General features: G+C 38.1%; 1 protein-coding gene across 4 annotated transcripts in view; it reads right to left on the reverse strand.

Annotated features, from left to right (window-relative positions):
* NTRK2 (neurotrophic receptor tyrosine kinase 2) overlaps positions 1–27,406 on the reverse strand; it is a gene marked incomplete at its 3' end in the record, with an annotated part of 377,788 nt that overhangs the window by 316,369 nt on the left and 34,013 nt on the right. For all 4 annotated transcript variants that reach the window (XM_079925508.1, XM_079925509.1, XM_079925510.1 and 1 more), the window contains exons 5-9: positions 26,139–26,207; positions 23,225–23,379; positions 6,837–6,973; positions 6,202–6,334; positions 3,444–3,749 (exon numbers count right to left, since the gene is read on the reverse strand). In XM_079925508.1, coding sequence (XP_079781634.1) covers positions 3,444–3,749; positions 6,202–6,334; positions 6,837–6,973; positions 23,225–23,379; positions 26,139–26,207 — 800 coding nt within the window. The remainder of the gene's footprint in view (positions 1–3,443; positions 3,750–6,201; positions 6,335–6,836; positions 6,974–23,224; positions 23,380–26,138; positions 26,208–27,406) is intronic.

The following is a 27,406-nucleotide window of genomic DNA, read 5'->3' on the forward strand; positions in this document are numbered from 1 at the left end:
TTCCAGGAATGCAAGTATTCTTCAATATACGCAAATCAATCAATGTGATAAACCATATTAACAAATTGAAGGAGAAAAACCACATGGTCATGTCAATAGATGCAGAGAAAGCTTTCAACAAAATTCAACACCCATTTATGATAAAAAACCCTCCAGAATGTAGGCATAGAGGGAACTTTCCTCAACATAAAAAGGCCATATATGACAAACCCACAGCCAACATCGTCCTCAACGGTGAAAAACGGAAAGCATTTCCACTTAGATCAGGAACAATACCAGGTTGCCCACTCTCACCACTCTTATTCAACATAGTTTTGGAAGTTTTAGCCACAGCAATCAGAGAAGAAAAGGAAATAAAAGGAATCCAAATCGGAAAAGAAGAAGTAAAGCTGTCACTGTTTGCAGATGACATGATACAAACCATAGAGAATCCTAAAGATGCTACCAGAAAACTACTAGAGCTAATCAATGAATTTGGTAAAGTAGCAGGATACAAAATTAATGCACAGAAAATCTGGCATTCGTATACACTATTGATGAAAAATCTGAAAGTGAAATCAAGAAAACACTCCCAGTTTACCATTGCAACAAAAAGAATAAAATATCTAGGAATAAACCTACCTAAGGAGACAAAAGACCTGTATGCAGAAAATTATAAGACACTGATGAAAGAAATTAAAGATGATACAAATAGATGGAGAGATATACCATGTTCTTGGATTGGAAGAATCAACATTGTGAAAATGACTCTACTACCCGAAGCAATCTACAGATTCAATGCAAACCCTATCAAACTACCACTGGCATTTTTCACAGAACTAGAACAAAATATTTCACAATTTGTATGGAACCACAAAAGACCCCTAATAGCCAAAGCAATCTAGAGAAAGAAAAACAGAGCTGGAGGAATCAGGCTCCCTGACTTCAGACTATACTACAAAGCTACAGTAATCAAGACAGTATTGTACTGGCACAAAAACAGAAATATAGATCAATGGAACAGGATAGAAAGCCCAGAGATAAACCCACACACATATGGTCACCTTATCTTTGATAAAGGAGGCAGGAATGTACAGTGGAGAAAGGACAGCCTCTTCAATAAGTGGTGCTGGGAAAACTGGACAGGTACATGTAAAAGTATGAGATTAGAACACTCCCTAACACCATACACAAAAATAAGCTCAAAATGGATTAAAGACCTAAATGTAAGGCCAGAAACTATCAAACTTTTAGAGGAAAACATAGGCAGAACACTCTATGACATAAATCACAGCAAGATCCTTTTTGACCCACCTTCTAGAGAAATGGACATAAAAACAAAAATAAACAAATGGGACCTAATGAAACTTCAAAGCTTTTGCACAGCAAAGGAAACCATAAACAAGACCAAAAGACAACCCTCAGAATGGGAGAAAATATTTGCAAATGAAGCAACTGACAAAGGATTAATCTCCAAAATTTACAAGCAGCTCATGCAGCTCAAACATAAAAACAAACAACCCAATCCCAAAATGGGCAGAAGATCTATATAGACATTTCTCCAAAGAAGATATACAGAGTGCCAACAAACACATGAAAGAATGCTCAACATCATTAATCATTAGAGAAATGAAAATCAAAACTACAATGAGATATCATCTCACACCAGTCAGAATGGCTATCATCAAAAAATCTAGAAACAATAAATGCTGGAGAGGGTGTGGAGAAAAGGGAACACTCTTGCACTGCTGGTGGGAATGTGAATTGGTACAGCCACTATGGAGAAGAGTATGGAGGTGCCTTAAAAAACTACAAATAGAACTACCATATGACCCAGCAATCCCACTACAGGGCATATACCCTGAGAAAACCATAATTCAGAAAGAGTCATGTACCAAAATGTTCATCGCACCTTTATTTACAATAGCCAGGAGATGGAAACAACCTAAGTGTCCTTCATTGGATGAATGGATAAAGAAGATGTGGCACATATATACAATGGAATATTACTCAGCCATAAAAACAAATGAAATTGAGTTATTGCTAGTGAGGTGGAAGGACCTAGAGTCTGTCATACACAGTGAAGTAAGTCAGAAAGAGAAAGACAAATATCGTATGCTAACACATATATGGAATTTTAGAAAAAAAAATGTCATGAAGAACCTAGGAGTAAGACAGGAATAAAGACACAGACCTACTAGAGAATGGACTTGAGGATATGGGGAGGGGGAAGGGTAAGCTGCGACAAATTGAGAGAGTGGCATGGACATATATACACTACCAAACGTAAAATAGATAGCTAGTGGGAAGCAGCCGCATAGCATAGGGAGATCAACTCGGTGCTTTGTGACCACCTAGAGGGGTGGGATAGGGAGGGTGGGAGGGAGGGAGACGCAAGAGGGAAGAGATATGGGAACATATGTATATGTATAACTGATTCACTTTGTTATAAAGCAGAAACTAACACACCATTGTAAAGCAATTATACTCCAATAGAGATGTAAAAAAATAAATAAAGAGTTTAAAATCAAAATAATTAATTAATTAATTAAAATGCTGTTAAATAAATACCAGGATAACAGGAAGATGTATTGTGTAATGAGAATTATTGCATTCTCGTTTGGTGAAGGTGGCTTGCAGCCATCACCTTTGTCCATGTGGCTGCCCTGCGAGCCACACTAGTACATGCTGCCCAAGCAGCCCCTACCCCATGGGCCTCCAAGTTTCTGTTTTCCCTTCCCCTCTGCAAGGCTGTTTTTGTGTGGCTTTGATTAACTCGGGACTATTATGGTGAGGAATTCTAATCATGTACAGGTCCCAGTATCCAGAGGGCTCAGTCTCTACAATAGTACCAGGTATTTGGGCAACACAATCAATCAAGTAAGAATACTTCACTGAGCAAGAGTAACTGGAGCAGGTAAATGCATGACATCATCCCTGCTTTTACTGAGGCTCCCACTGAAATTCTTCTGCTGACCATGTACCAGACTCCTGATGCCAGCCATCCTTTTCCCAACCCAAACCATTGGTCAGATTGGAACTTTTACCACTCCTAGAAAAACAATTCAGGATCCCATCAAAGGATGCCACAATGCAGTCAGCCCAGGTAAGCAAAACATTCCACGACACTAGTTTCTCATCCATGGATGACAGAGCAGGATTCTGAGTCCCAAATGGATAAGGGACTAGAAAATATATCTTAAATAGTTCATGAGCCAACCAAATACAGTTCACCCACTCACAGATTTGTTTGGGTTTTGCCATTGTGGATACAAAATCTCATGTAACACTCGAGAGAAAAATAATGTGTGTTTATCAGAATATTGTTCAAAGTTATTCATCCCCATCACCTCCATGGAAAGAGTATGAATCCTTGCCCCTGGACTTGGCTTTGGCATGATGTTGTCAGTAATTGAGTGATATACCCTATCTTCTCCCCAGATGCAAAAACATCAGGTACTCACCATCATCGATTCCAGGCCAGCCCATGAAGTGAGCAGAAATCTGTTTCTCATCCTTCCCATACTCATTCTTGGCTACTAACTTGTAGTCCCCATTATTCATGTGAGTGGGATTATCCAGCTGGAGGCAGCCGTGGTACTCCGTGTGATTGGTAACATGGATTTTAGTACAGATGTATTTGGATTCATTCAAAATTGCCCCATTATAGAACCACTGAAGCGCTGGTTTGGGGTTGCCTTTCACAGTGAATGGAATGCACCAGTGGTGGTCTGAGGTTGGAGATTCGAGAAATGTGATAGTTGGAGCAACTAAATTGAAAAAGAGAGAGTTAATAGCATCAGAAAGCTCAGAATTCTCCCCATCTCCAGATCTCTGTGTCATCAACAGGGGATTTTTATTCAACCATTGTTTGGTTTAAGAAAACACATGACCCACAACTCTGGAATCCATCAATATTTTGTATCATCATCAAGGTTGATTTAACTTCTACAGAGAGCTTCAGAGAGACTCCTTTCCCTGCTCTGCTTAAAGCCCATGCATTGTAGTCATTTTCACATCTATTCAGTGTGAGAACCAACTCCAAACAGATCCCTGAGATTTCTGACAGTGGAAAGCGTTCATTTGAAGTTGACTTTGGTTTCTAATATATATGCCTTTGATACTAGGGAGATTAATCACCAAAACATTGAGGACTACTATTTTTACAGGACTTCACTAAATAATACAAATAATGACAAAACTGACTTTGCAAATCTTGCCTGAAGCCCTGATCTTGCATAACTTTTCTAAAACAAGTAAAACTGGTCAATGCAATGAATGTTGCTATCGATGTTGATTGACTATTATAAAGTCTGATAAATTGATAATATTTTTCACCGATGGTCAATAGGAAACTCTCTTTAAAAGCACTACTTTTCATTACAGTACACCCATTTTTGCTGGAATTGGAGATATCAAAGTTTTGATCCTTTAAATGTCTGAGGTCCTATCTAAACCTGAACAAACAAACTAGAGATTATTTTAACCTGAAGTATAAAGCACTTTATTCTTAGGGGAAACAAACATTATCAAGTAGCATCTTTAAACAGAGTACTTATCCTGAGTGAAGCTATTTAAAATCCCTCATAATTGTTTATTTTTATGTGATCTGACTTTGATAATTATAAAATCAAGGACTGGAAGAGACCTTTGAGACCTAATAGCATCATTTTTCAGATGAAGAAACCCAAGTGCAATAAGGTTAAGTGACTTGGTCAAGGTTACTGAGTGAGGAAAATCTGGAACAGGAATCCAGATCTCCTAATACCTAATCCAGTAGCCCTTCCCCTCATGCACTGCTTCCTGGTTGTATATGTTCATCACACAAAGCGGGGGAAATCATAGCCTGCTAACAAATACACTCTGAGTGGGATCACTGCAAAGGATGTCTCAGTTGCTAATATTCTTTATCACTTATTCCTTCTACTTGTTATCTAAACTTTGATAGACAAGGCCAATTCTCAAGACCATGGAGACTACATAGATATTAACCTAAACTGAGAAAAATTTGAATTGGAGTGCCCTTACTTATAGGTCTGTGTCACAAACACAAGGACCATGATGGGGCAGGGACAATACTTACCTTCCTCCTACCAGCCCAGGTGCCCATGCCTAGGCCTCACTTTTTCCTGTCACCACGCTCAAATTAGCTTTATGTGAGGTGTTGACTTAAGGACATAAAGTTGGAAACTGGTTGCATGTGTTTGGGGATGACATTGACTTCAAGCTTCCATGTGGGTCAAAATGATGAGAAATTATGAGTCCAGGACCTTCTGGGCGTCGGGGTAGTATTGACAGTGACAAAAGGTTGGTGATTTCAATCATTCACTCCAACGATCACATACGGAATGTGTGTTATAAGTGAATGTCAACCAGTGTATCAAACCTTGTGCCTACATGTGTGTAATGCATATTCATACTTACACACATGCACACTCGTGTTTTTCTCATCCAAATCCTAATCCAAACAGAGTAAAACCTCATTACTTTATACCATGGCAGCTCAGAATTTCCACTCATGTGAAGATTATGTATTTTTTACTGAATACATACACCGTTCACACTGAATGCAACATCTGGAATGTTAAGTTACATGTTGTGTTGCTTATGATACTGGAAAATAATGCACATATGCTTAAGAAACTTTAATATCGTATGTCTTCAGTAGAGAGAAATTTAAAACAGTTATAAAAGTTTTTTTGCAGGTGATAATAATTTTCAGTCATTTAAGTAGGACTCCTCCAATTCCCCACAGAAGCTTGATGTCAAATAAATGGGGTAATTTTTTTTTTTTTGTATCAACAGTATAATTAGGTGTTTGTGAACAGCCAGCTCAGTACTTTAGGTATCACAACTTTAAAGGTTCATATTGTTTTTACAGAGAAAAAAATTTAGAAACTGGTTTATCAGAATTTAAACTATAACTTATTAACAAAAAGAGGATAACCAGCTCAAAATACGTTCTATCAAGACAAGACGGGGAAGGCACAAGAGGACACGCTTAAAATCGGAAAAGAAGCTTAAAGATAACGCGTGAACAAGAGAGATTAGAAGAAATAGGACAAGTGAAAGGGGCTGATAATATTTCTTAATTAAGGATACACAAAACACTGCATATACTTTTTTAATGCACTAAAGCAGCACCCAGAGTGCCCCAACCACAAATGTAGGTGTAGCCACAATCATCTGCTATTAAAAACACATGCCGATCTGATTACGTACAATGTACAGTGAGGTTGACAGAATCTTGATCTTCTCCTACAAGATTTTCTGCCACACAAGAGATTTGCTTTCCACTGTCATCAGATGAAATGTTAGTTATCCTTAAGGAGCCCTGTGTGTGGCTTGTTTCATTCTACAAATGAATTAACAGACAAACATAATCTTGGTTAGGACTGAACCCAAAGTAACAAGATTTGGGGTTTCTTCCCCTAACTGCAGAAAATCATCTATAACATTAGGAAAAAGTTTCTAGCCTAATCGGGCTTAGGCAAAGGAGTTAATCAGAAGCTCTTCTATTTCTCTAGATTTCAATTACTTAATGTGTGAAAGTTGATCTAATCCTTGAATTCCTACCTACTTTCCTCCGAGGGAAAAGACCACAAGGAGAGTCACTCACCTTGCTCACAGTGACATAAAAAGCTTACTAGAGACCTACAGACTTTCCAATCTACGGGGTATAAATAACTAAAATGCAACCTGCATTAGTCTTTGTTAAATAAGAATAGATAAAAAGTAAATGCACAGCAAAAACTCATTGGAAATCTCTCTATTAAGTGATTTTCACTAGGTTAATACAATCTCAAGTTCTGAGACACTCTCATCTCTATGAATGCACAGTCAAACACAAGCCTTACCATATGCTTGGAAACCAGATTACCAACATCCCAGTACAAATTCGGAACTGGATCGCCTGCAACACTACAAGTTAATGTGATAGACTTTCCCTCCTCCACAGTGAGGTTAGGTGCAGCCAAATTTGCTGATGGCAAACCTGTGCAACAAGGAAAGTAAAGGAAGACATATACAGATAGTTAGATGCATTATCAAAGTAACAGCAACAAGCTGAAAACTCTTTCTGCTTTAAACTCAATAATTATTTACTTTCTGAGACTGATTTATGTTGATCTGAAAAGTTGCCAGATTGATGAGCTTTACAGATTTGATGTGAACTAAAAGATATGTGATGAGATATGAAAATAAATTTTGCACATTTCTTAAAAATATCATTGCAGAGTAACCCTTTATTTTTAAAAACCCCACTAGTTTATAGAGCTATGTCTTCTAGCTCTTGTTCTGTTTTACTGTTATCAATCCAGTTGTTGCACATAAATAGTCATTTGATCTGTAGATCATCTTACTTTTCCCTCAGTTTCCTCTCTTCCATTCTTTATAGTCAAGGACAAAAGTGTGGGAGGCGTCTACAATTTTTGCATAAATCCACTTTTTGCATTAAATAACTCATAAATCTAACTTACTACCAGAACTAGATTTTGAAAGAGACAAACTATGATTTTGAAATATAAGTTTAAAAATCAGACCTACATTTTGAAAGAGTCCAACTGTGGAAGTCAGTTTCAAAGCATTTTTCAAAGACATGAAGCTTGAACCATAACAGCATTAGAATGTTTCAAAGCTATATAAATCATAGTTAAATATTATAGGTAAAATTGGTCACCCTATCTATGATATGATGAAAAAAGTTTTATGGATCGTTATTCCAATGAAAAGTTCTTTTTTGGAAAAACCTTGAGAAAGTATTTGTTATAGGATGAAATTCTGATGCTTATAAACATTTAATATTTCAGGACAGCATCATTTTTATACTTTGATATTTCAAAAGCTGGCTCTTCTTTATTAATGTTATCACTTCATTAAACTATTACACCATTTGGAGGTTTATACTGTTTTGTTTGTTTGTTTTTGCGGTACGCGGGCCTCTCACTGCTGCGGCCTCTCCCGTTGCGGAGCAAGGCTCCGGACGCGCAGGCTCAGTGGCCATGGCTCACGGGCCCAGTCGCTCCGCGGCACATGGGATCCTCCTGGACCGGGGCACAAACCCGTGTCCCCTGCATCAGCAGGCGGACTCCCAACCACTGCACCACCAGGGAAGCCCTATACTGCTTTTAATCATAGTATTTTTAACATGAAGGTGGGTCTCAGAATACATCACGTCCTGCCAGTCAAGCAAGCCCCTCCCTTGGTATCAGAAACTCTGCTTAGGACTATATTCACCCCAACAGCTGTGTTCCATGGAACTATGACCCTCAGGAGGAACCCAGAGGTCAGAAAAGGCAATTGATCTTCAACGGCCATTAAACTGCAATTAATCTGCCCACCTAGTGGTAGCTGACCCGTCATCTTCACCATACTATGCACAAATCCTTCTCTTACAATGCAGTCCTTACTGACAAAGCCATTATTATTTATTACTGAAACTACACCATAGCAAGACTTATACAGTATATGTCTCATGGTATTCCCACCATTGATAGAGGACTTCCCAATAAGATCTGGCTTTCAGTGGCTGGTGTGACTTCTTCAGAGCTCTTCCTTCCTGCCAGCATCCAATAGAGAGCAATGTTATATATTTCACGGGGTTTCAAACAGCCCCCTAATACTCTGAGTTGAACAGGGCAATGAAGTGTATACAAATGATCAAGAGGCACTGCAGTTAACCGGAATGAACACTGGGTCAGGAGCCAGGAACCCTAGACCCTAAATCTGGAACGTACTGTGTGACTTTGGGTGAGTCATTTCTCCTCTCTCAATGTGTTTTCTTCTCTGTAAAATTACACTGTTCAATTAGAAGATCTAGCTCGAAAATTTTTTAGCTCTAATATCTGATGACAACTTCCATGACAATTAAGCTTCCCAATGTAAGAAGCATGCCATGGCAAGATATAAGAAATGGGTTTATTTTTTTTTTTAATCTCCTTGAAGCCAGTGGTATGATCTAGGTGACTTTTTCAAAATATGCATTTTTTTAATCAAAATACATAGTCGCATAGTTTAAAAAGTCTATAATTCTACAAAAAGTGTTATATAAAACACTCAAACTACCTCTAAGTTCAGGAACAAGAGAATGATGCCCACTCTCACCACTTTTATTCAACATAGTATTGGAAGTCCTAGCCACAGCAATCCGTCAAGGAAAATAAATAAAATATATCCAAATTGAAAAAGAAGAAGTAGAACTGTCACTGTTTGAAGATGCATGATACTATATGTAGAAAATCCTAAAGATACCACCAAAAAACTACTAGAGCTCATCAATGAATCTGATAAAGTTGCAGGATACAAAATTACTATACAGAAATCTGTTGCATTTCTATACATTATCAATGAACTATCAGAAAAAGAAATTAAGATAAGATTCCATTTACAATTGCATCAAAATAATAAAATACCTAAAAATAAATCTAACTAAGGAGGTAAAAAACCTGTACTTGGAAAACCATAAGACACTGGTGAAAGAAATTGAAGGCATCAGCAAAGATGGAAAGATATATTGTGCTCATGAATTTGAAGAATTAATATTGCTAAAATGACATACTACCCAAGGTAATCTACAGATTCAGTGCAATCCCTATCAAATTACAAATGTTTTTTTCACAGAACTAGAACATATAATTTTAAAATCTGTATGGAAATACAAGGGACTCCAAATAGCCAAAATAATCTTGAGAAAGAAGAACAAAGCTGGAGGTATCATGCCGCCTGATTTCAAACTATACTACAAGGTTACAGTAATCAAAAGAGTATGGTACTGGCACCAAAATAGAAACATAGATCAATGGAACTGAATAGAGAGCCCAGGAATGAAGCCACACTTATATGAGCAGTTCATCTACTACAAAGGAGGCAAGAATATATAATGCAGTAAAGACAGCCACTTCAAAAAATGGTATTCAGAGAACTGGACAGCTACATGCAAAAGAATCAAAGCTGGACTACTTTCTCATACCACGAACAAAAATAAGTTCAAAATGGATTAAATATTTAAATGTAGGACCTGAAACCATAAAAATTCCAGAAGGAAGCAAAGGCAGTATACTCTTTGACATTGGTCTTAGTAATGGTTTTTTGGATATGTCTCCTCAGAAAAGTGGGGAAAAAGCAAAAATAAACAAATGTAACTGCAACCAACTTAAAAAACTTTTGCACAGCAAAGGAAACTATCAACAAAATGAAAAGGCTGCCTACTGAACAGGATAAATATTTGCAAACTATATATCTGATAAGGAGTTAGTATGCAAAGTATACAAAGAACTCATTCAACTCCACATTAAAAAAAATCAATTAAAAAATGGGCAGAGGATCTAAATAAACATTTTTCCAAAGAAGACATACAGATAGCCAGCAGGCATGTGAAAAGTGGCTCAACATCACTAATCATCAGGGTACAAACCAAAACACCCTGAGATATCACCTCACACCTTTCAAAATGGCTATTATCAAAAAGACAACAAATGACAAGTGTTGGCAAGGATGTGGAGAAAAGGGAACCCTCATGCACTGGTGGTGGGAATGTAAATTGGTGCAGTCATTATGGAAAACAGTATGGAGATTCCTCAAAAAATTAAAAATAGAACTACATATTATCCAGCAACTCCACTCCTGGGTATTTATCCAAAGAAAACAAAAACACTAATCAGAAAAAATACCTGCACTCCCATGTTCATTTCAGCCTTATTTACAATAGCCAAGATATGGAAGCAACCTAAGTTCCCATCAGTGGATGAATGGATAAAGAAGATGTGGTGTATATATTCAGTGGAATATTAGCCATAAAAAAGAATGAAATCTTGCCATTTGCAACAACATGGATGGACCTAGAGAGTATTATGCTAAATGAAATAAGCAGACAGAGAAAGACAAATACCATATTTCACTTATAGGTGGAATCTAAAAACCAAAACAAATTAACAAACATAACAAAACAGAAACAGAGTTACAGGTACAGAGATCAATCAGGTAGTTGCCAGAGGGAGGAAAGAAATGAGTGAGGGAGATTAAGAGATACAAACTTCCAGTTGCAAAATACACACAGGTATGAAATGTACAGTGAGGAATACAGTCAATAACTATGTAATATCTTTGTACGGTGACATATCATAACTAGGCTTAGCATGGTAATTATTTTGAAATGTACAGAATACTGAATCACTATGTTGTGTACCTGAAACTGAGTGTTGTAGGTCAGTTATACTTCAAAAACAAACAAACAAACAAGCAAACTCATAGAAAAAGAGATCAGATTTGTTGCTACCAGAGGTTGGGGGGTGGGTGGAAGGAGAGGAAGTTAGATGAAGGTAGTCAAAAGGTTCAGACTTCCAGTTATAAGTAAATATTAGAGATATAATGTAGGACACAGGGAAAACTTTTTTCCGTTTCTTTAATTTTGTATCAATATGAGATGATGGCTATTCACTAAACCTATTGTGATAATTTCATGATGTATGTAAGTCAAATCATTATGCTGTACACCTTAAACTTATACAGTACTGTATGTCAGTTATATATCAATAAAACTGAGAAAATATAAAAACAACTACAAACCCAGGGGAAAAAAAGAAACAAAAATATTCAAACTACTATGTGAGAAATAGTACCCATGTGGCACTATTTCCTATTCCCAGAAGCACTCATTTCACCTCTTTTAACTTCTTTGGGTATTGATCTCTATATCACTAAATATCATGTTTATATTGCTACTTCTTGTTTTTTCTGTTTTAACATTATCTACTGACCTCTCACCCTGGAAGGTGAGAACTAGGCTCATGTTCACACAGAAAGCCAGCTCTCTCCACATGCCCATACCACATTCACACTTTTCTGTCTTCATATCTTACCATCTGCTAAGAAGTTTTTTGTTTTTTTGTTTTTTTTGTGGTACGCGGGCCTCTCACTGTTGTGGCCTCTCTCGTTGCGGAGCACAGGCTCCGGACGCGCAGGCTCAGCGGCCATGGCTCACAGGCCCAGCCGCTCCGCAGCATGTGTGATCTTTCCGGACCGGGGCACGGACCCGTGTCCCCTGCATCGGCAGGCAGACTCTCAACCACTGCGCCACCAGGGAAGCCCGCTATGAAGTTTTGTTGTCTAAATGTACAATAAAGTTTACTATAAATACATAAACTCTACAGACAGCTGAACCATTGTGTGTAATAGTTATCATATTTTATCAAATTTAAGACAGCTTTAATTATAGGACACAACACTGTGATATGTACCACTATGAAAGGGGAAAAAAAAATGATGCCAATTCAACTACGCTGTAATGCTTTCTCTCACCACTTAGCTCTCCTATTATTTGGAGGCTGGACCTTCTGGGTGGCCTATCTTTTTCAATCTTTTCTCTCCTATTTTCCATCTTTTTGTCTATTTGCTCTATTTCTGTCATACTTTTAGTTTTTCCAAGGCTTTTTGTTGTTGTTCCTGAATGGTCTTCTATTTTTTTAACACCATGTGTTTGTTTCATGGATGCAATATCTCTGCTGATCTCTAATATCTATGAAATATTAATTATAATTTCTTGTGAATTTTTCTTCTGTCTATATCAACTTTGTATCTGCATTTCTTTTCGTTCTCTCTGTTTTGTGGTTTTCTTTCATATTATAAACTTTTCTCAAACAGTTGGTGATCCTTGACTGTTCGTTAATTTTTTTTAATGTAGATTTTATTTTATTTATTTATTTATGTGGTTGCTCTGGGTCTTCGTTGCAGCAGGTGGGCTCCTTATTTGGGGGTCGCTGGATCCTTAGTTGTGGCATGCAAACTCTTAGTTGCGGCATGCCTGTGGGATCTAGTTCCCTGACCAGGGATCGAACCCAGGCTCCCTGCATTGGGAGCGCAGAGTGTTAACCACTCCGCCACCAGGGAAGTCCCTGTTCTTTCATCTTTAAGAATGGGTAATAGAAGCATTGCACATTTATTAACTGTCAGCATCACTAGGGCAGTATTACTGGCCTCTGTAATGGGTACCACCTGGTGTCAGTATCATTAAATCCTTCTGGGGATGGGATTGATCAAATTATTCAGATAATTCTCTTCCAGTGTACTGTTTGGAAGAGGAAGAGGCTGGAAACACAGGTTTTCCTGGCTATCAGAACGCAGAACGCTCCTATGAAACTTTTTGACGAAATGACATAAAGTAAAGAAGTAATTACCTCAGGACACCTCCTTCTAACAGATGCACAGAATAAATCAAAATAAAGCACAGATTCTCACAGACACAGTCAAAGCTATGGTGGCGTGACGATGAGATGCTGAGTGTAGCTCCCAGGAAGGAGCTTAGTGGTGCCCCCTCCCTGCTTGGGATGTGCGCTGCCTCTAAAGAGCTCCACGTAAAACAAATGCTGAACGCTATTTTTGCTTTTCACCTTTTTTAGGAGAAGCAAAAATCCTCTTCCGATTGCTTTCAGAAAAGCGAAGTGGTGTAAAGAAAACTTCCAAAAATTGGAGGATACCTGTGTCAAAACTCAGTTGTCTGTAAATCCATCATCCTCTCTACGGCTCTCACAGCCTCAGCTCTACCTGGAATTCCTCTGGGCCTTTGTTTTATCCTCTTTAGAGAACAAACTTCCAGTTTTTACACCTGAGATGTATGGAACAAAAATCTTTCAACCACTCTCCTGTGTTTGGTGTTACCTGTTCTCTCACTTCCTGAGCCTTGCAGTAGTTCTGCAATATACACCAAGCTTTCCTCTTGGCTTTCCCCCTTGCCCACTTGGTAACCAGCATTCTCAGCCTTTAAGTCAGTCACTACTCATCCATCTACTTTCCAATGGCAACTGCAGAAACACAAAGCTGTGTTGACTCCTCTCCCGTTCTCTTGTATTTATAGATTTATCTGGCTGAATCTGGAGAAACCATGGAGCCAGGGCTTGCCATGGTGCTTGCTCTTGAGGTATGAGCTCCCCCACCAGCAGGCTCCACCAATGGATCTTGGTGACACCCTTCCTGGCACCTCGAATATAAACCGATGGTGTAAACGTCCACCTTTTATAAATGTATCTAAAAGTGTGGAAATTCTAAGCAGAAAAGAAGTTAAAATAAAGAGAGTCTCAGCAGAGAATGCTATGCTGTAATCTTAATCTCCCCTGTAAAATCTAATGTCGTTTATTTTTTCCTGCAAGCCTAAATTTACATGATTAATATCTCTAAAAACGTCTGCTTAATTATAGTACTAGCAATAATATCTATGGGGCATTCACTGAACCAGAAACTCCTGTCTAGTACTTTACATTTTTGTTTCATTTAATTTAATCCTTACAACCAAGCTTGAAGTTAAGTATTTATCTTCATTTAATTAATAAAGAATGTGAGTTTTGGAAAAGTCCAGTACATCTTCCAAAGTTGCCCAACTACCTAGGAACTGAACTCAAAGATCAAGATGTTCACCACTACAATAGACTACCTTTCCCAGACTGTAATATCCATTTTAGCACAGACTATAAATACCAATACATATCCATAATCTAGGAATTTGGTTCATTAAAAAAATAATTACGTGTCTATCTGTGAGAGAAGAGTGAGTCTCCTTTATTTATAGAGAAATAGTATCACCCTGTCATAGCGGTTTCCAAAGGAATCTGTGCAAAATTGGCCAAGTCTAGATCTTTTAAATGTAAAGTCTTCCACAAATGAGTAAGCATCTGACTCACGTTAATTCTACAGCATTAATAGGCTGGCCAAAGATTCAATAATGGAAAAAACAATCTGTACTTGAAATACCACTTGAGGTTTAATTAGCACAATAAAAATGAATTGGGAAGCATGAATAGCCAAGGCAGGATAAACCATGTGCCAGGCACTACTTCCTGGCTTAATAAGATTTGAAATCAGCACAAGTACACAGCAAAGCTCAGCAATGTCTCCAAGAGCTTCTAGCACTATGGTAATGGGATCCTGACTTAAGTGTCAGGGCTGTCCTCCTTTACACGCCGGGAAACCTCGCTGGAGATCAGAGAAGACCAGCTGCCCGGACAGACAGACACCTCTGAGGCATGGAAGAGCCCAGTAAAGGATGCAGCTGATCAGTGTATTGGTTAAGGCCCTAGACAGACAGATGTGGGTTAAAGCCAACCCCTACTCATTAGATGTTTACTCATGATGCTTGGTAAGCTTTCATTTCTTCAACTGGAAATAAGGATACTAATGACATCTACTTTCTAGAGCTTTTAGGATGCCTAATAAGATAATATGGAAAATATTTCAGATGAGGTCTAGTGCATATTAAGTCCTTAATAAACGTTAGCTATTAATGTTATTACCAATATCAATATGGATATTTAGCTTTAAATATATTTTACATCTGAATTTATACATGTGTATATCTGATATTCTGTCAAATGACTTCAAGTAAAAATAGCAAAGCCATAACATGATATCACAAAGAAATGGTATGTACTCAAACAACCTTGAGGACCATAAGATCAATGGAAGTTAAATGGTTCTTTTCGAGCAGGAATTCTTAGAGCTTTTAACATAGTAATGTGCACAGTGAACATCCAGAGTTACAGAATTTTCTATATTTTTTTCTTTAACCTTGGGTTTTTCTTTTTCCTACACAGAGCATCTCAAGGAATTAGAGTTGCACAGAACATAGAGTGGGGAAAGTTTGGTGGACTAGATGATTGCTCAGGCTCCTGTCAGGTATAAGAATAATAGTTGTGCAAGCAAAAACCCAACGAATAGTCCAACACCCATTGTCTAAACCCTTGCTACTCAAAGTGTGATCTATGGAACAAGGGGGTTGTTAGAATGTGGACTCTCAGGCCCCAACCCAGACCTGCTGGAAAAGAATCAATATTTTTTAACAAGATCTGCTGGTGATTCATATGCATGTTAAAGTTTGGGAAGCCCTGGTCTAAAGACAGTCAGCCTTTTCACTGAATGATTGATGATTTTCTGCTGAGGTCTACTGGCTGGTATGTCCTTTCCAACCATACTCAGGTCAACAGCCACTGACACTGCTCCATCCACTGGTGCACACTTCTTGAAAGTTGACCATATTGACTAGGCCCTTTGATCACTAATTCAAAGTATGCACGTTCTCACTTCCTAATAATTGAGGAAAACTAACCTCTAAACTTTTTGAAATATTAACTTGGCTTTGCAATAAATGAGATGGGTCAAGTTTGGGTTTTATTTTTCAATATCCACCTGTAGGCCTGAGTTGTGTTCTTTTTCACCTCATTTTAGTAAGCCTAAGCTCTGTTCATTTCTTATTGGATCATCACTCCATGGGTATAAAAATATTCAAGTAAATTATGATTTTTGTCAGCTCTCTGTCTTCTCTCCACTCACTTTCTCTCTTCTTGGGAAGAAATATCTTCCCATTTTTGTGTCCCCTAAACATACATATTTCACTACCAGGAATGAAGCCAGAATGAGCCTGACCTATTTAGAAGTGGCTGCCTTACACCTGGTTGCAAAAATGACAGAAAATTAGCAAAGTGACTTTCCCAGCTCAAATGGGAAACTGTGCTTCTAGGCTTGTGTGAGCCATGTCATGACAGTGACAGCAACCACAAAACTTCTAAACACAAAAATCTGAATAGCCGCTGACAGGTTAGAAAACCTGCTTTATTTGCCTTTCTAAAAAGACAAAGAAAAGCACTGGTCCACTGTGTGGCTTGTTGTGTTTTAGTGGGTAAAACCTGATCTCTAATAAAAGGAAGCAAAACAGTAAACTAGACTTTGTACTTGCTTTTCAGAAAAAAAAAAAAAAAATCAATCCAGCTAAGATGCTAGGAAAACAATGTTTTTTACCAATCTAATTTATACATGGAGTATTAATACAGCATTTCATTTTAATCTTCTGTGAATGCTAACAAAATAGAATTACTATCCTATTTTCCTAGTTTAAAACAAAAGAAGGAGTATGTACAAATATGCTAAACAGACATGCATACTACAAATTATAGTGGAAACCAAAAGTAAATCTTAAAAATAAATCATTCAAATCAGTTTACCTCAAGGAAACAGGCCTCTCCTCCTGGGCACCTGTGAACCGACCTTTCCCAACATAAATAATATTTTGTCAATGTGTTGTAAGGAGGCTCTACACTAAAAGTTTGAAGGTTGGAAAAATGGAAAATTGAAATTGCCATTATCAATAAAGAAACCAAGGGCAAAGCTGATTTCAATTCATGGGACCATTAAGAGTGTTTTATATAGTAACTACACTCAACCCTCAACTGAATTACCATCTCATCTTCACTGTGGGGCTAGCATGTTCTACGGTAGCTAGTTACCAGTAAAATGGGCTGAGGGATTGTTTTGATTTGACCCAAAAGAATACTGCCTTTTAAATATATTTGTTGTCTGCTTAGAACAGAGCATATCATCCACTATTAACACTTCCTGAAGAAACTCTCTTCCAGAGATTTAAATCATAATTATAGTACAAAAAAATTAAAGTATAAAGTACACTGTTCTTTAATAATGCCATCCAGCCAGGGGAAAAGATTGAAAGGTTTGTACTGCAAACCTAACTACTGAAGATCAACCAAATGTACAGGAATTAAGTACAAGAATTTAGAATATACAATGTTATAAATAATGTCATTGAAAAACACTAAAAGAAGTAGCAGGAACACTTTTATCTGGAGTGATAAATCAGCACAATCTGGAAAAATAACTATTCTTCACTAACACTTGTGTAATTCAGTTTCTGTCTTCAGAACCACTGCTCATAGCACCCCTTTTTTTTCTGATTAATGTGGAAATTTTACATGAATACGTTTTGTTGCCTGGTAATTAACAAAGTTTTTCTAAGGTTAAAAAGGACCTGGTAGAGAAACAGACCACAACATGTTTCACAGCATGAACAAATTTACAGTAATTCACAGCAGGAGGGGCTGTTAGAAAAATATTGTGAGACATTTTGACTGTGCTGTTAATGGGATCGGGAATGGCACAGTTAAACTTCCCAGCCCTGCCTACCATGCTCGCTCAATCGCTAACGGCAGAGGAAAAAGAAGCAAGGAGATTCTTTCAAAATGCAATGATGACAGACATTTCAAAGGGAACTACGAAGTGCTAAAATACGGAATAATTTGGCTAGAATAATATAAATGTTTCAGTTATTTTTACTTAACTGAAATATCTGCACCATTATATCAAAAATCTGTTTCAATCTGATCATTAATATAATGTGGATCATGCATTTATTAATTGATCAATTCAGCAAACATTAATCAAATGACTGTTATGTTCAGGGGATACATCAGGCACCATGGAGGAGATATTTTTGCTTATAAAATGTAGAGAATTTGTTCATCATATAATGCTTACATGATGAAATACTAAAAGAGGAATTTTTTAAAGAAAGCCCACCTCATAAAGGAATGAAATCCCAATAGCTCTTTTTTATGGAAATTAAAATATTACCAGTTGCAAACCAAATACAATGGCCGTAGTTACTGGCAAATTGTTGGGTTTACAGTGATGAAATACACAAGACCATACTCTTATGAGTTACTTTTTGAGTTAGCTAACAAGCTTTATAAAGAAAAAAAAAAAAAAGTGGAAGTACAATGAACTCTGTGAATCTGTGACTTAAACACAACAGGTATATTTTAAAAGTTTGCTGAGGGTGAGACCTAAAAGAAAAGCCAACTGACCGTGAATCCATGTTTTAAACAAGACATCTAACTTGAAGACTTGGGGATATTATCCAACTTCTCCAACATGGAATTTCAGAGACAGAATTTAAATTCAACAATGTAGCATAATTTACTGCTCAATCTGCCTAACTTCTCTTAAAGAACAAAAGTTGGGAAACCATCAAGAGGAAAATTAATACATGACTAAGACCCAAACTGAAGGCTCCCCCTCTCATCTCAAATCTCTAGAAATTAGGTTCATTTTTTAAAAAATCCAGAACCACGTTGGAAAATCAGAAGGTATAACTGTTGGTGGATAAGAACAATGAGAAACTCCTGAACAAGAGAAAGTGGGGAAATTAAATGAAAGAAAAACAGCACAGTTCCCAACAGACACATGAGTATGTGCCACACAAAACAGGGAAGCTGCTGGGCTGACCTGAGACTAGGGGTGGACGGCAGGGCAGAGTGGGGCCTCCCCTCCACTAAGCCACCGGGTCACTGGTTAAGAAAACAAGTAGAAGCACAGAGGAATAAACTTTCCACATCCTACCTTTGCCCTCCCACCTCAGGCACAGCATCCAACAACTGCTGCAGCTGCCCCCAAGTAGAAGCAATGAGTGCGGGAAGTTTACAGGAGAAAGTCAGTCATGCTAGGTACCCTAGAGATATGGTGAACCCCAGTATGGAAAAGCGTATTTCAGTCACTAAAAAAAAAAAAGTCACTAGAGATTTCAGAAATTAAAAATCAACTGGCAGAAGGGAAAATTCAGTAGCTGGAGAAATAGCTGAAGGGCAAAGTAGTGAGTAAACAATTCTCCCATTATGCAGCACAAAAGGACAAGCAGATGGAAAGTATTACAGGAAGGGTGAGAGGTATGGAGAGAGGAGCCTGAAGTGTAAATAACCATCTAAATAAATTAGAAAATTCTTCCAGAACTGAAGATGTGAACACTCATATTGAAAAGGTTCACTGCATGTCAAACAAAATAAAATTTTAAGCATGCACACATGCCTAGTTACAGTGTAGTAAAATTTAAGAATAACATGGATAAGAAGAAAATCCTAAAAGCTTCTAGAGAAAAAGAAAAGCATAGGTTACCTATCAAGAAATAAGCATCAGACTGGCCTCGGGCTTCTCATCAGCAACAATGAACACACAGAGAACGTGGCATAATATCTGCAAAATTCTAAGAGGAAGTTATCTGGAGTCTAGAATTTTACACTCAGCCAATTCCAATGAGAAGAAAAAATACAGGCTGCTTTTGCACTGGGCAAGAACGTGAATTTTATTTTTTTAATTTCTCTGAAAGAAATACTAGAAGATATACTCCAGCAAAAAGAAAAACCACTCCAAGAGGAAGTAGTGGAATACAAAAATCAATGATATAAAAAGAAACAGTAAATCCTCAAAAACATCAAGTAACAGTCTAAAAATAAAATCTCATTACTTGAATTAGCTCTATGTGTGTTAAATAAATTTAATTAATTAATTTTAAAAAGTAAATAAATAAAAAATAAAATCTCAGAGGATAACAATCAGAGAAGGGAGGAGAAAGTAAAGGGAAGTAAAAGTATCTTTTCTAATCTTGTTGGGGGTTCTTTCTAGATACTTACAGAAAATATGTTTAAATATGTGTGGTAAATATTTTGGCACTGGGCTTCCCTGGTGGCACAGTGGTTGAGAATCTGCCTGCTAATGCAGGGGACACGGGTTCGAGCCCTGGTCTGGGAGGATCCCACATGCTGCGGAGCAACTAGTCCCGTGAGCCACAACTACTGAGCCTGCGCGTCTGGAGCCTGTGCTCCACAACGAGAGGCCGCGATAGTGAGAGGCCCGTGCACTGCGATGAAGAGTGGCCCCTGCTTGCCACAACTAGAGATAGCCCTCGCACAGAAACGAAGACCCAACACAGCAAAAATAAAAATAATAAAATCCTACCCCCAACATCTTCTTAAAAAAAAAAATTTTGGCACTGTATATTTACAAACAGAGAAACATAATTTATAACTTTCGAACAATTAAGAAAAAATAAAACAAAGAACACTGTCAGTGGAAGAAAAGGAAGGAAAAGGAATAACCTTGTAGAAAAATAGACAAAAGGTATAAATAGGCCATTCAAGGAAGAATAATCACAATGTCTAATAAACATAGAAGATACTCAATAGCAACCAGGAAAGTGCAAACTAAAAAGCAATGACATACCGTGTTTTAGAGATACAAAAAATAAGAAGTTTGCTAATATCAAGGTATACTTTGCTGGGGTGGCTATAAATTGGTACAACCACTTTTTAATGTGCAAACCATATTAACCAAAAATTCTGCTTCCCGCTATGTACTCTAGAAAAATCTTTGCATCTGTATGCATGTACAAAGATCATGTATAAGGAGGTTGGTTGAAACACTTTTGTAGTAAAATGGGAAATGCCCATCAATATGGAAGATTTAACATAATCAAGATATATTCTACCGTGAATAACACACAATGATTAAAAAGATAGGATAGATCGATGGCTTCTGACCTGAAATGGTCACAAACAAGTAAAGATAAGCTTTATGTGTAAATGTAGAAATTACTTTTGCAACAAAATGTATCAATAGTATGTGTGCAATTATAAATAAGTAAAAAACACTGGGAAAGAAAATAAAAATTAGCAGAGAAAGAACAAGACAGTTTAAGAACACAAAAAAGTAAGTCTATCAGTTCACCTTTTCTAATGTTGCTTTCTGAAAAGCATTGCTGACCCTGAAATTACCATAAATGTAATCATTCAATCCTAATCAATCAAACACATGCCCTCTGACAGTGGATTCAAAGCCTCACTCTCATACACACAATTCATTGACAAATTCGTAGGAAACAAATTTTAAAACACTGAAAATTGACAAAGTGGTCAGGAAAAGTTAGAACCAGCTCACTCCTACCCCTCCCCTGCTCCAGTCACAGCAGTCTATCAACAGCACATTAGGTGGGTACATTACAGGAATGCTGTCAAGACAATATGGCCAAAAATTAAAATTAAAAAAAAAGAGAATTGGTTTCAGGCAAGGGCAAAGCAGACGTCTATTAAGAGGCCTTTTGTGAAATCAGAGCAGGAGTCAGATGCTTTCTCTTTTTTCCTCTCAGTGGTTGCTGAAACAATGTGGCCACACAGCCATGGGGATCTGGGAGCTGGCCAAGCAGCCAGGTGACTCAACATTGAATTTCTTGTCCCTCTGGGCAATTTCTCTCAGCAGTACAAATTTATACCAGAACAGAGAACAGTTATCCTCTTATCAATCAGGAAAAGATAGATATTAAAAAAATTTTTTTAATACTGGCTAATAATGAAAGTCAAGGGAAGCTGACAAGGGAACAAAGCTTAATTCCCCCATTATGAAACCAAAGGGCTCTCGTTACAACAAAAATCTGTGGGAAGAGTAACTGCTGTCTTCTAAGACCCTGCAGGGGAAGAAACAAACACTTATCACTCCTTTATTACACTCTCATTAAAAATGAGCAGCAGCTAGGGGGGCTTCCCTGGTGGCGCAGTGGTTGAGAGTCCGCCTGCTGATGCAGGGGACACGGGTTTGTGCCCCGGTCCGGGAAGATCCCACATGCCGTGGAGCGGCTGGGCCCGTGAGCCATGGCCACTGAGCCTGCGCGTCCGGAGCCTGTGCTCCGCAACGGGAGAGGCCACAACAGTGAGGGATCCACGTACCGCAAAAAAAAAAAAAAAAAAAAAAAAAAAAGAGCAGCAGCTATATTTTCCTTAAATAAAAATTGACTCCAAACAACAGGATCCTCTGAAAACAAAGACCTGGAAGTTTACGGTTAATATACAGATTCCTCTCGGGCAAGAACCAGGTGCTATGTGGCTTTCTGCTGTGTCACCAGCCACTAGGCGAGAAGATCACATTTAATTGTTAACTGATTAACTGATTAAAATTTCAACTCAGGAATAATATGCATATGTGGGTACTGCAGAGGCATGTCCCAAGAGCCCTTAGCAGTAAAATCCTAACCAGAACACTTGGATTTTCCCTTCTTGTAAACACACTGGCATTCACAGAGCTGTAATTTTATCATATGATGCCCTTTTAAATTCTGGAGATTGTAAACCCAAAAATGGGGGAAAGCAAGTCAAAGGGCAGATTTGTGGTGCCCCATCAAGATACACTGACATCCGGCAACAAGACAAGTATAAGGGAATGTTCTGGATTGAACTGCATGTTCTTGTGCTGCCAGGACACTTGATCCCCCTGAGATCCTTCCTCTGCATGGCCTAGGTGCCAACCAAGTATATCTGTGGCCAGTGAAGTACCACACTCTCAGCCAGTACTTTTTGGATGAATAGTTGGATGGATGAACAAACGAACAAAGAAACAAAGGAATAAACAGTGTATTTTTTTCTCTGTGCACTTTAAAGTCCACCATTCAGAATTAATATTCTACTGGCAAAGAACACTCAGCAAAGTTTCTCCCAGCTGATTTCTCTACACTGCACACGAAAGTGGCCCAACTCAGTGGAGATATCAACAGCATACATATAAAATCCAGGTAGTGGTAACCTTCCCAGACTCTCTACCACACCCAGGGAATTAGAATAATTAATAGCAAGTAGAACTTATTGATATAAAAGTAAATTACCACAATGGGATATCTGCAGGTTTGCCAGGGAAATATTCTTGCTGTTTTCATCGAGGCAGTACAAGTCCTGAGTTTCTGGACTGGGTTTAGTCTCCTGAAGAGTCTTAATCCACATAATGTCGCAGGAGCATGTAAATGGATTGCCCACCAGGATCCTACATGGAACAAAAATGAAATCCAGTCAGCCTTCTCTTTTTCAGTTTTAGCTACAGAAGTGTTTATGAAGCACTAACAGCATTATGAATTTCTTCTAGCCGGCTATCTTTGGAAGTCATACTCATCTTTATAGCATAACGGTACTTATTATTCATTCATTTACCTGATACTTACTGATCTTCTGCTATGTGCAAACACCCCTTAGAGGCTAAAGGATGCAAAGTGATGTGAGACCTTTCGGACCCATAGGGAAACAAGGTAGGAACAGAAATAACTATAATATAGGATAGAAAAAGATGTCTCAAAAGATGGGGGAAAATAAGATACCGTAACAAATTTATCACAGATATTATACAGTTATGAAGATCTTAAGTGAAGAAGTCAACGTTAAGTTTTCGGGAACACTAACATACTTATGTCTAACCAGGCTAGAGATTCAAGTGTTATCACTTAATAAGTTCGAACTTCAGTAGAGTGCAGAGCAATTTCATCTGAATTGAAAACGAGACTGTGAATACAAGGCTAAGACTAAAGTGTGAGAGCCAGGAGGGTGCACTCCCAGCTTTCCAAATGATGCAACCACAGTTCAGTTTGACTGATGCAAGAAAGCTGGAGTGAATGTGAGAGACAGAACCTGGAAGGGAGCTCTTAGACCTCCTTCACACACACACACACACACACACACACACACACACACACACACACGCACGCCAAGCTCAGGGTTTCCGAGAGCAAGTGCAACCAAGGTCCAGACTGAGCTACTTAGCCCATTGTGGGAGGGTCTGCAAAGAGAAAGTCACTATTCAGCCATGCTGCCTGGACTCCTGTGGCCTGTGATTGGTCAAGGAGGAAGTAGTCAAGAGGAAAATAAAAACCACAAGAAAAAAAAAAATCTTTAAATGCTTATTTATAACACTCAGTGGCCTGTTTAAAATGACTTCCATTTATGGCAATGAGCCTTTAAATGAGGCCATTTAAAATCATTACATAGGCTCTGCCTGGCATTAACCACAATACTTAAGATTTCCATGAGGACAGGACCTGGGCTTTGCAACACCATTTACTCCTGTGGTTTTCTGGTTGGGTTCTAACAATCTCAGGGAATCCCTGGAGACTTTTCCAGGAGTTTCCTTGGAGAAAATGTGGTCCTGGCAGACTCGTTTAATTTGTGTCTGCTTGATTGCCTCCAAATATCCCTCCAAGACCAAAATAAGAGTTGAGACTACTAGGTATGGAATATAATGCAGATGATATCCACAATGTTTAAACCCCAACTAATCCAAGAGGTTTCCTGGTGTTCTGAGTCCATGAAAAACTAAGAAATCTTTTTTGAAAGCAGGTACGACTGAATCCACAGAAGAGATAAAGAAGCAAAGGGATCTTGAGCTACAAAGACAGCAACGTTCGTCTGACCACACGGCACGGGCAGACAGCTGGCTTCTTCCTCTCACACACTGTACAAACTCCTTTTGCAGCGACTGTTAGAGCGTGTTGTACTTAATTTGTTCAGGCTTCTACCGCTCCCCCTGGATAGCAGAGTCCTGGAGTACAGATACCGTTCTCCTTATATCCCTATGGCCTAGTGCCATGTTAGTTTGATTTGCAACAGGTACACAATTAACATTTGTTGAATGAATTAATTAAATATGCTGCAGGGGTGGTATTGAGACATGTGAATTTGAAATCAGAACTCTAATTTTTAACCCATCAAGAAAATTCTCTGCAATGATGCTCAAAATTTTTACACTGAGTAGCCTACTTTATTGCACATAACTTCCTTAAGTTTTTTATGCGTATCCCTGGGTTAGAAAGCCAGCGCTTCAACTCCCTGAATTAAGTCTCTCCCAAAAGAATTGCCACCATGTAACTCTCATGACTACCTATTAACTTGTTATCGCACTACTAGTGGCATCTTCTAATCCGCACGATTTCCTTGTGAATAGGGGTGGACCCTACAACTCAGGCAACAGATAGTTTTAGCAAAAGCTATTGCCTGGTATTCAAAGGCCTTGTCCATCTGGGCCCACCTCTGACACACAGAGCCTGTGCTTTAAGGTTCTTTGGGTACCTGACCCATAGGAATGTCAACAGTTTATATTTGCTTCACGGTGATAACACAAGAATTAAGCACACTTGGAAATGCTGGCTATTAGTAATCGATACATTTCAATATCTTCCCTATCATTTTTCAGCAAAGGGGATTTGGGGATAAGGATAAATCCTGAATGCAGTGGCAGACCTAGAAGGAAATCTCACAAGGATGGTCGGGTAGGGAGAGGACTGCCTCTCCCCAAATGTTCACTAAGGGAGCGCAGGCACTGTCGTCGGGGTATAAACTGACGAGTTTTGCCCATTGCTGTTTCTCCTTGAATGAGTTTGCTTTCCATTAGTGCCTGGACAGAACAAGGACCAAACAGATGCTATGAGACATGTTGCCGCCTTTTTCACACAAAACCCTCATCTTTTTCTCATTTTCCCTCCTTTAGAAAACAAGTCTTTTATGTAAAAACAACATTTAAACTCATTATAAATGATATATTACTACTGAGATTTCTTTTCTTTCTTTTTTTTTTTTTTTTTACTGCTGAATCATGTTTTCATGGAGGAATAAAAGAACAAATGACCAAAATTTAAGAAGTCATTTTTCATGAGTTTTGATATAAAAATAGACCTGCAGCATCACTTATTTTAAAAAATACGTGATTACACTTTCCTTTGGAAATTTTTTCCCCAAATGCCATACAAAATCATTACTTACAGCTCAGACAAGTCAAGGTGACGAAAATGTTTCCTAGACAATACCGTCAGTTTATTTCTGGTAAAATTGCTGAAAGGAATCAAAAACATTAAATGTGAATTACAAGTGTACATTTCAGGAATAAAGTATTCAAATAGAGTTTTTTTCAAAATGTAATTTTATGTGATCATGGTTCATGCCGTACTTTAGATCCAGTAATCTCTTCCTTTCACCTAGAGTAATACCTTAGTTTTCCCTGCCTCTCCTATAATTCTTGCTTGAGAGTGGGGTTGAGGGGGCCTAATTTTCGTAATGGCTATTTTGAATCTCTTTTTTACCCAAAATTTTCTTTTTCATATTCAGAGCCAAGTTATATACCTCCTAGAGATATCTGATCTACTGAACAATTAATAGGGAAATTAAATTAAACTAAGTTAAATTTAAACCATAAACTCACTAGGGGAAAAGATACTTTAAAACTAAAAAGCATCATGAATATTTTGAAATTACACGACACACAAAACTCTGAATATTAACTGAATTGAACACATCCTAATAGGAAAGATAACACCTATTGATTGATAAACTCTGCTGAGATTGTTTATATATGACTTCCAAATAACTAGATAAATTCGTGATGAGAATAACAACAAAATATCAGATAAAAATATGTCAAATTTTATCTGGAAATATTCTAGCAACATATCATTTTAAGAAGTGGACCAACCAGACAATGAAAAGATGTCCTATTTGTGACTGAAAAATAATAATGAATTTACTGATGTGTTCCAAATATGTAGTTTTATTCAAGGGAATGGGAGTTTCGGTTTCCAATGATCAGTGCCATGAGACCTTGAGCTGGGAAATTCAGACCCTTAATCCTGGCAGCTGACTCGCTCTGTGAATTTGTTTACCGGTCAAATTTATTTAAAGCGTGTGCAGTGCTTGGTCCTCTAGACGTGTGTTTCATGAGTCACATGAATGTAAAACAAACATCAAATTTTACAAAACAGCTGAGCCCTCAACAGTTTGCCATGAGCCTTTCAGTATCTGATTCCCGTTCAGGAAGGTGAGCACCGGTCTGAGAGTCAGGTAAATACGGGAAATCTGCGGCGACAGCAATCCTGGCCTCACTGAGGCTCGTCTATTGCGTCTGTCTCACCAAATCGTGGGCTGAAGTCTGCTGGTCTGTCTGGCCAGTCTCTTTCACAGAAGGGTTAAAGACCAGGGGGAGCTAATACATGAACTAAGACTAGTCAGCTGATGGATAAAGAAAATGCCACTTTAGC

This window comes from Stenella coeruleoalba (genome assembly GCF_951394435.1).
Source record: "Stenella coeruleoalba genome assembly, chromosome: 7".
In the NCBI taxonomy this organism is placed as follows: Eukaryota; Metazoa; Chordata; class Mammalia; order Artiodactyla; family Delphinidae; genus Stenella; species Stenella coeruleoalba.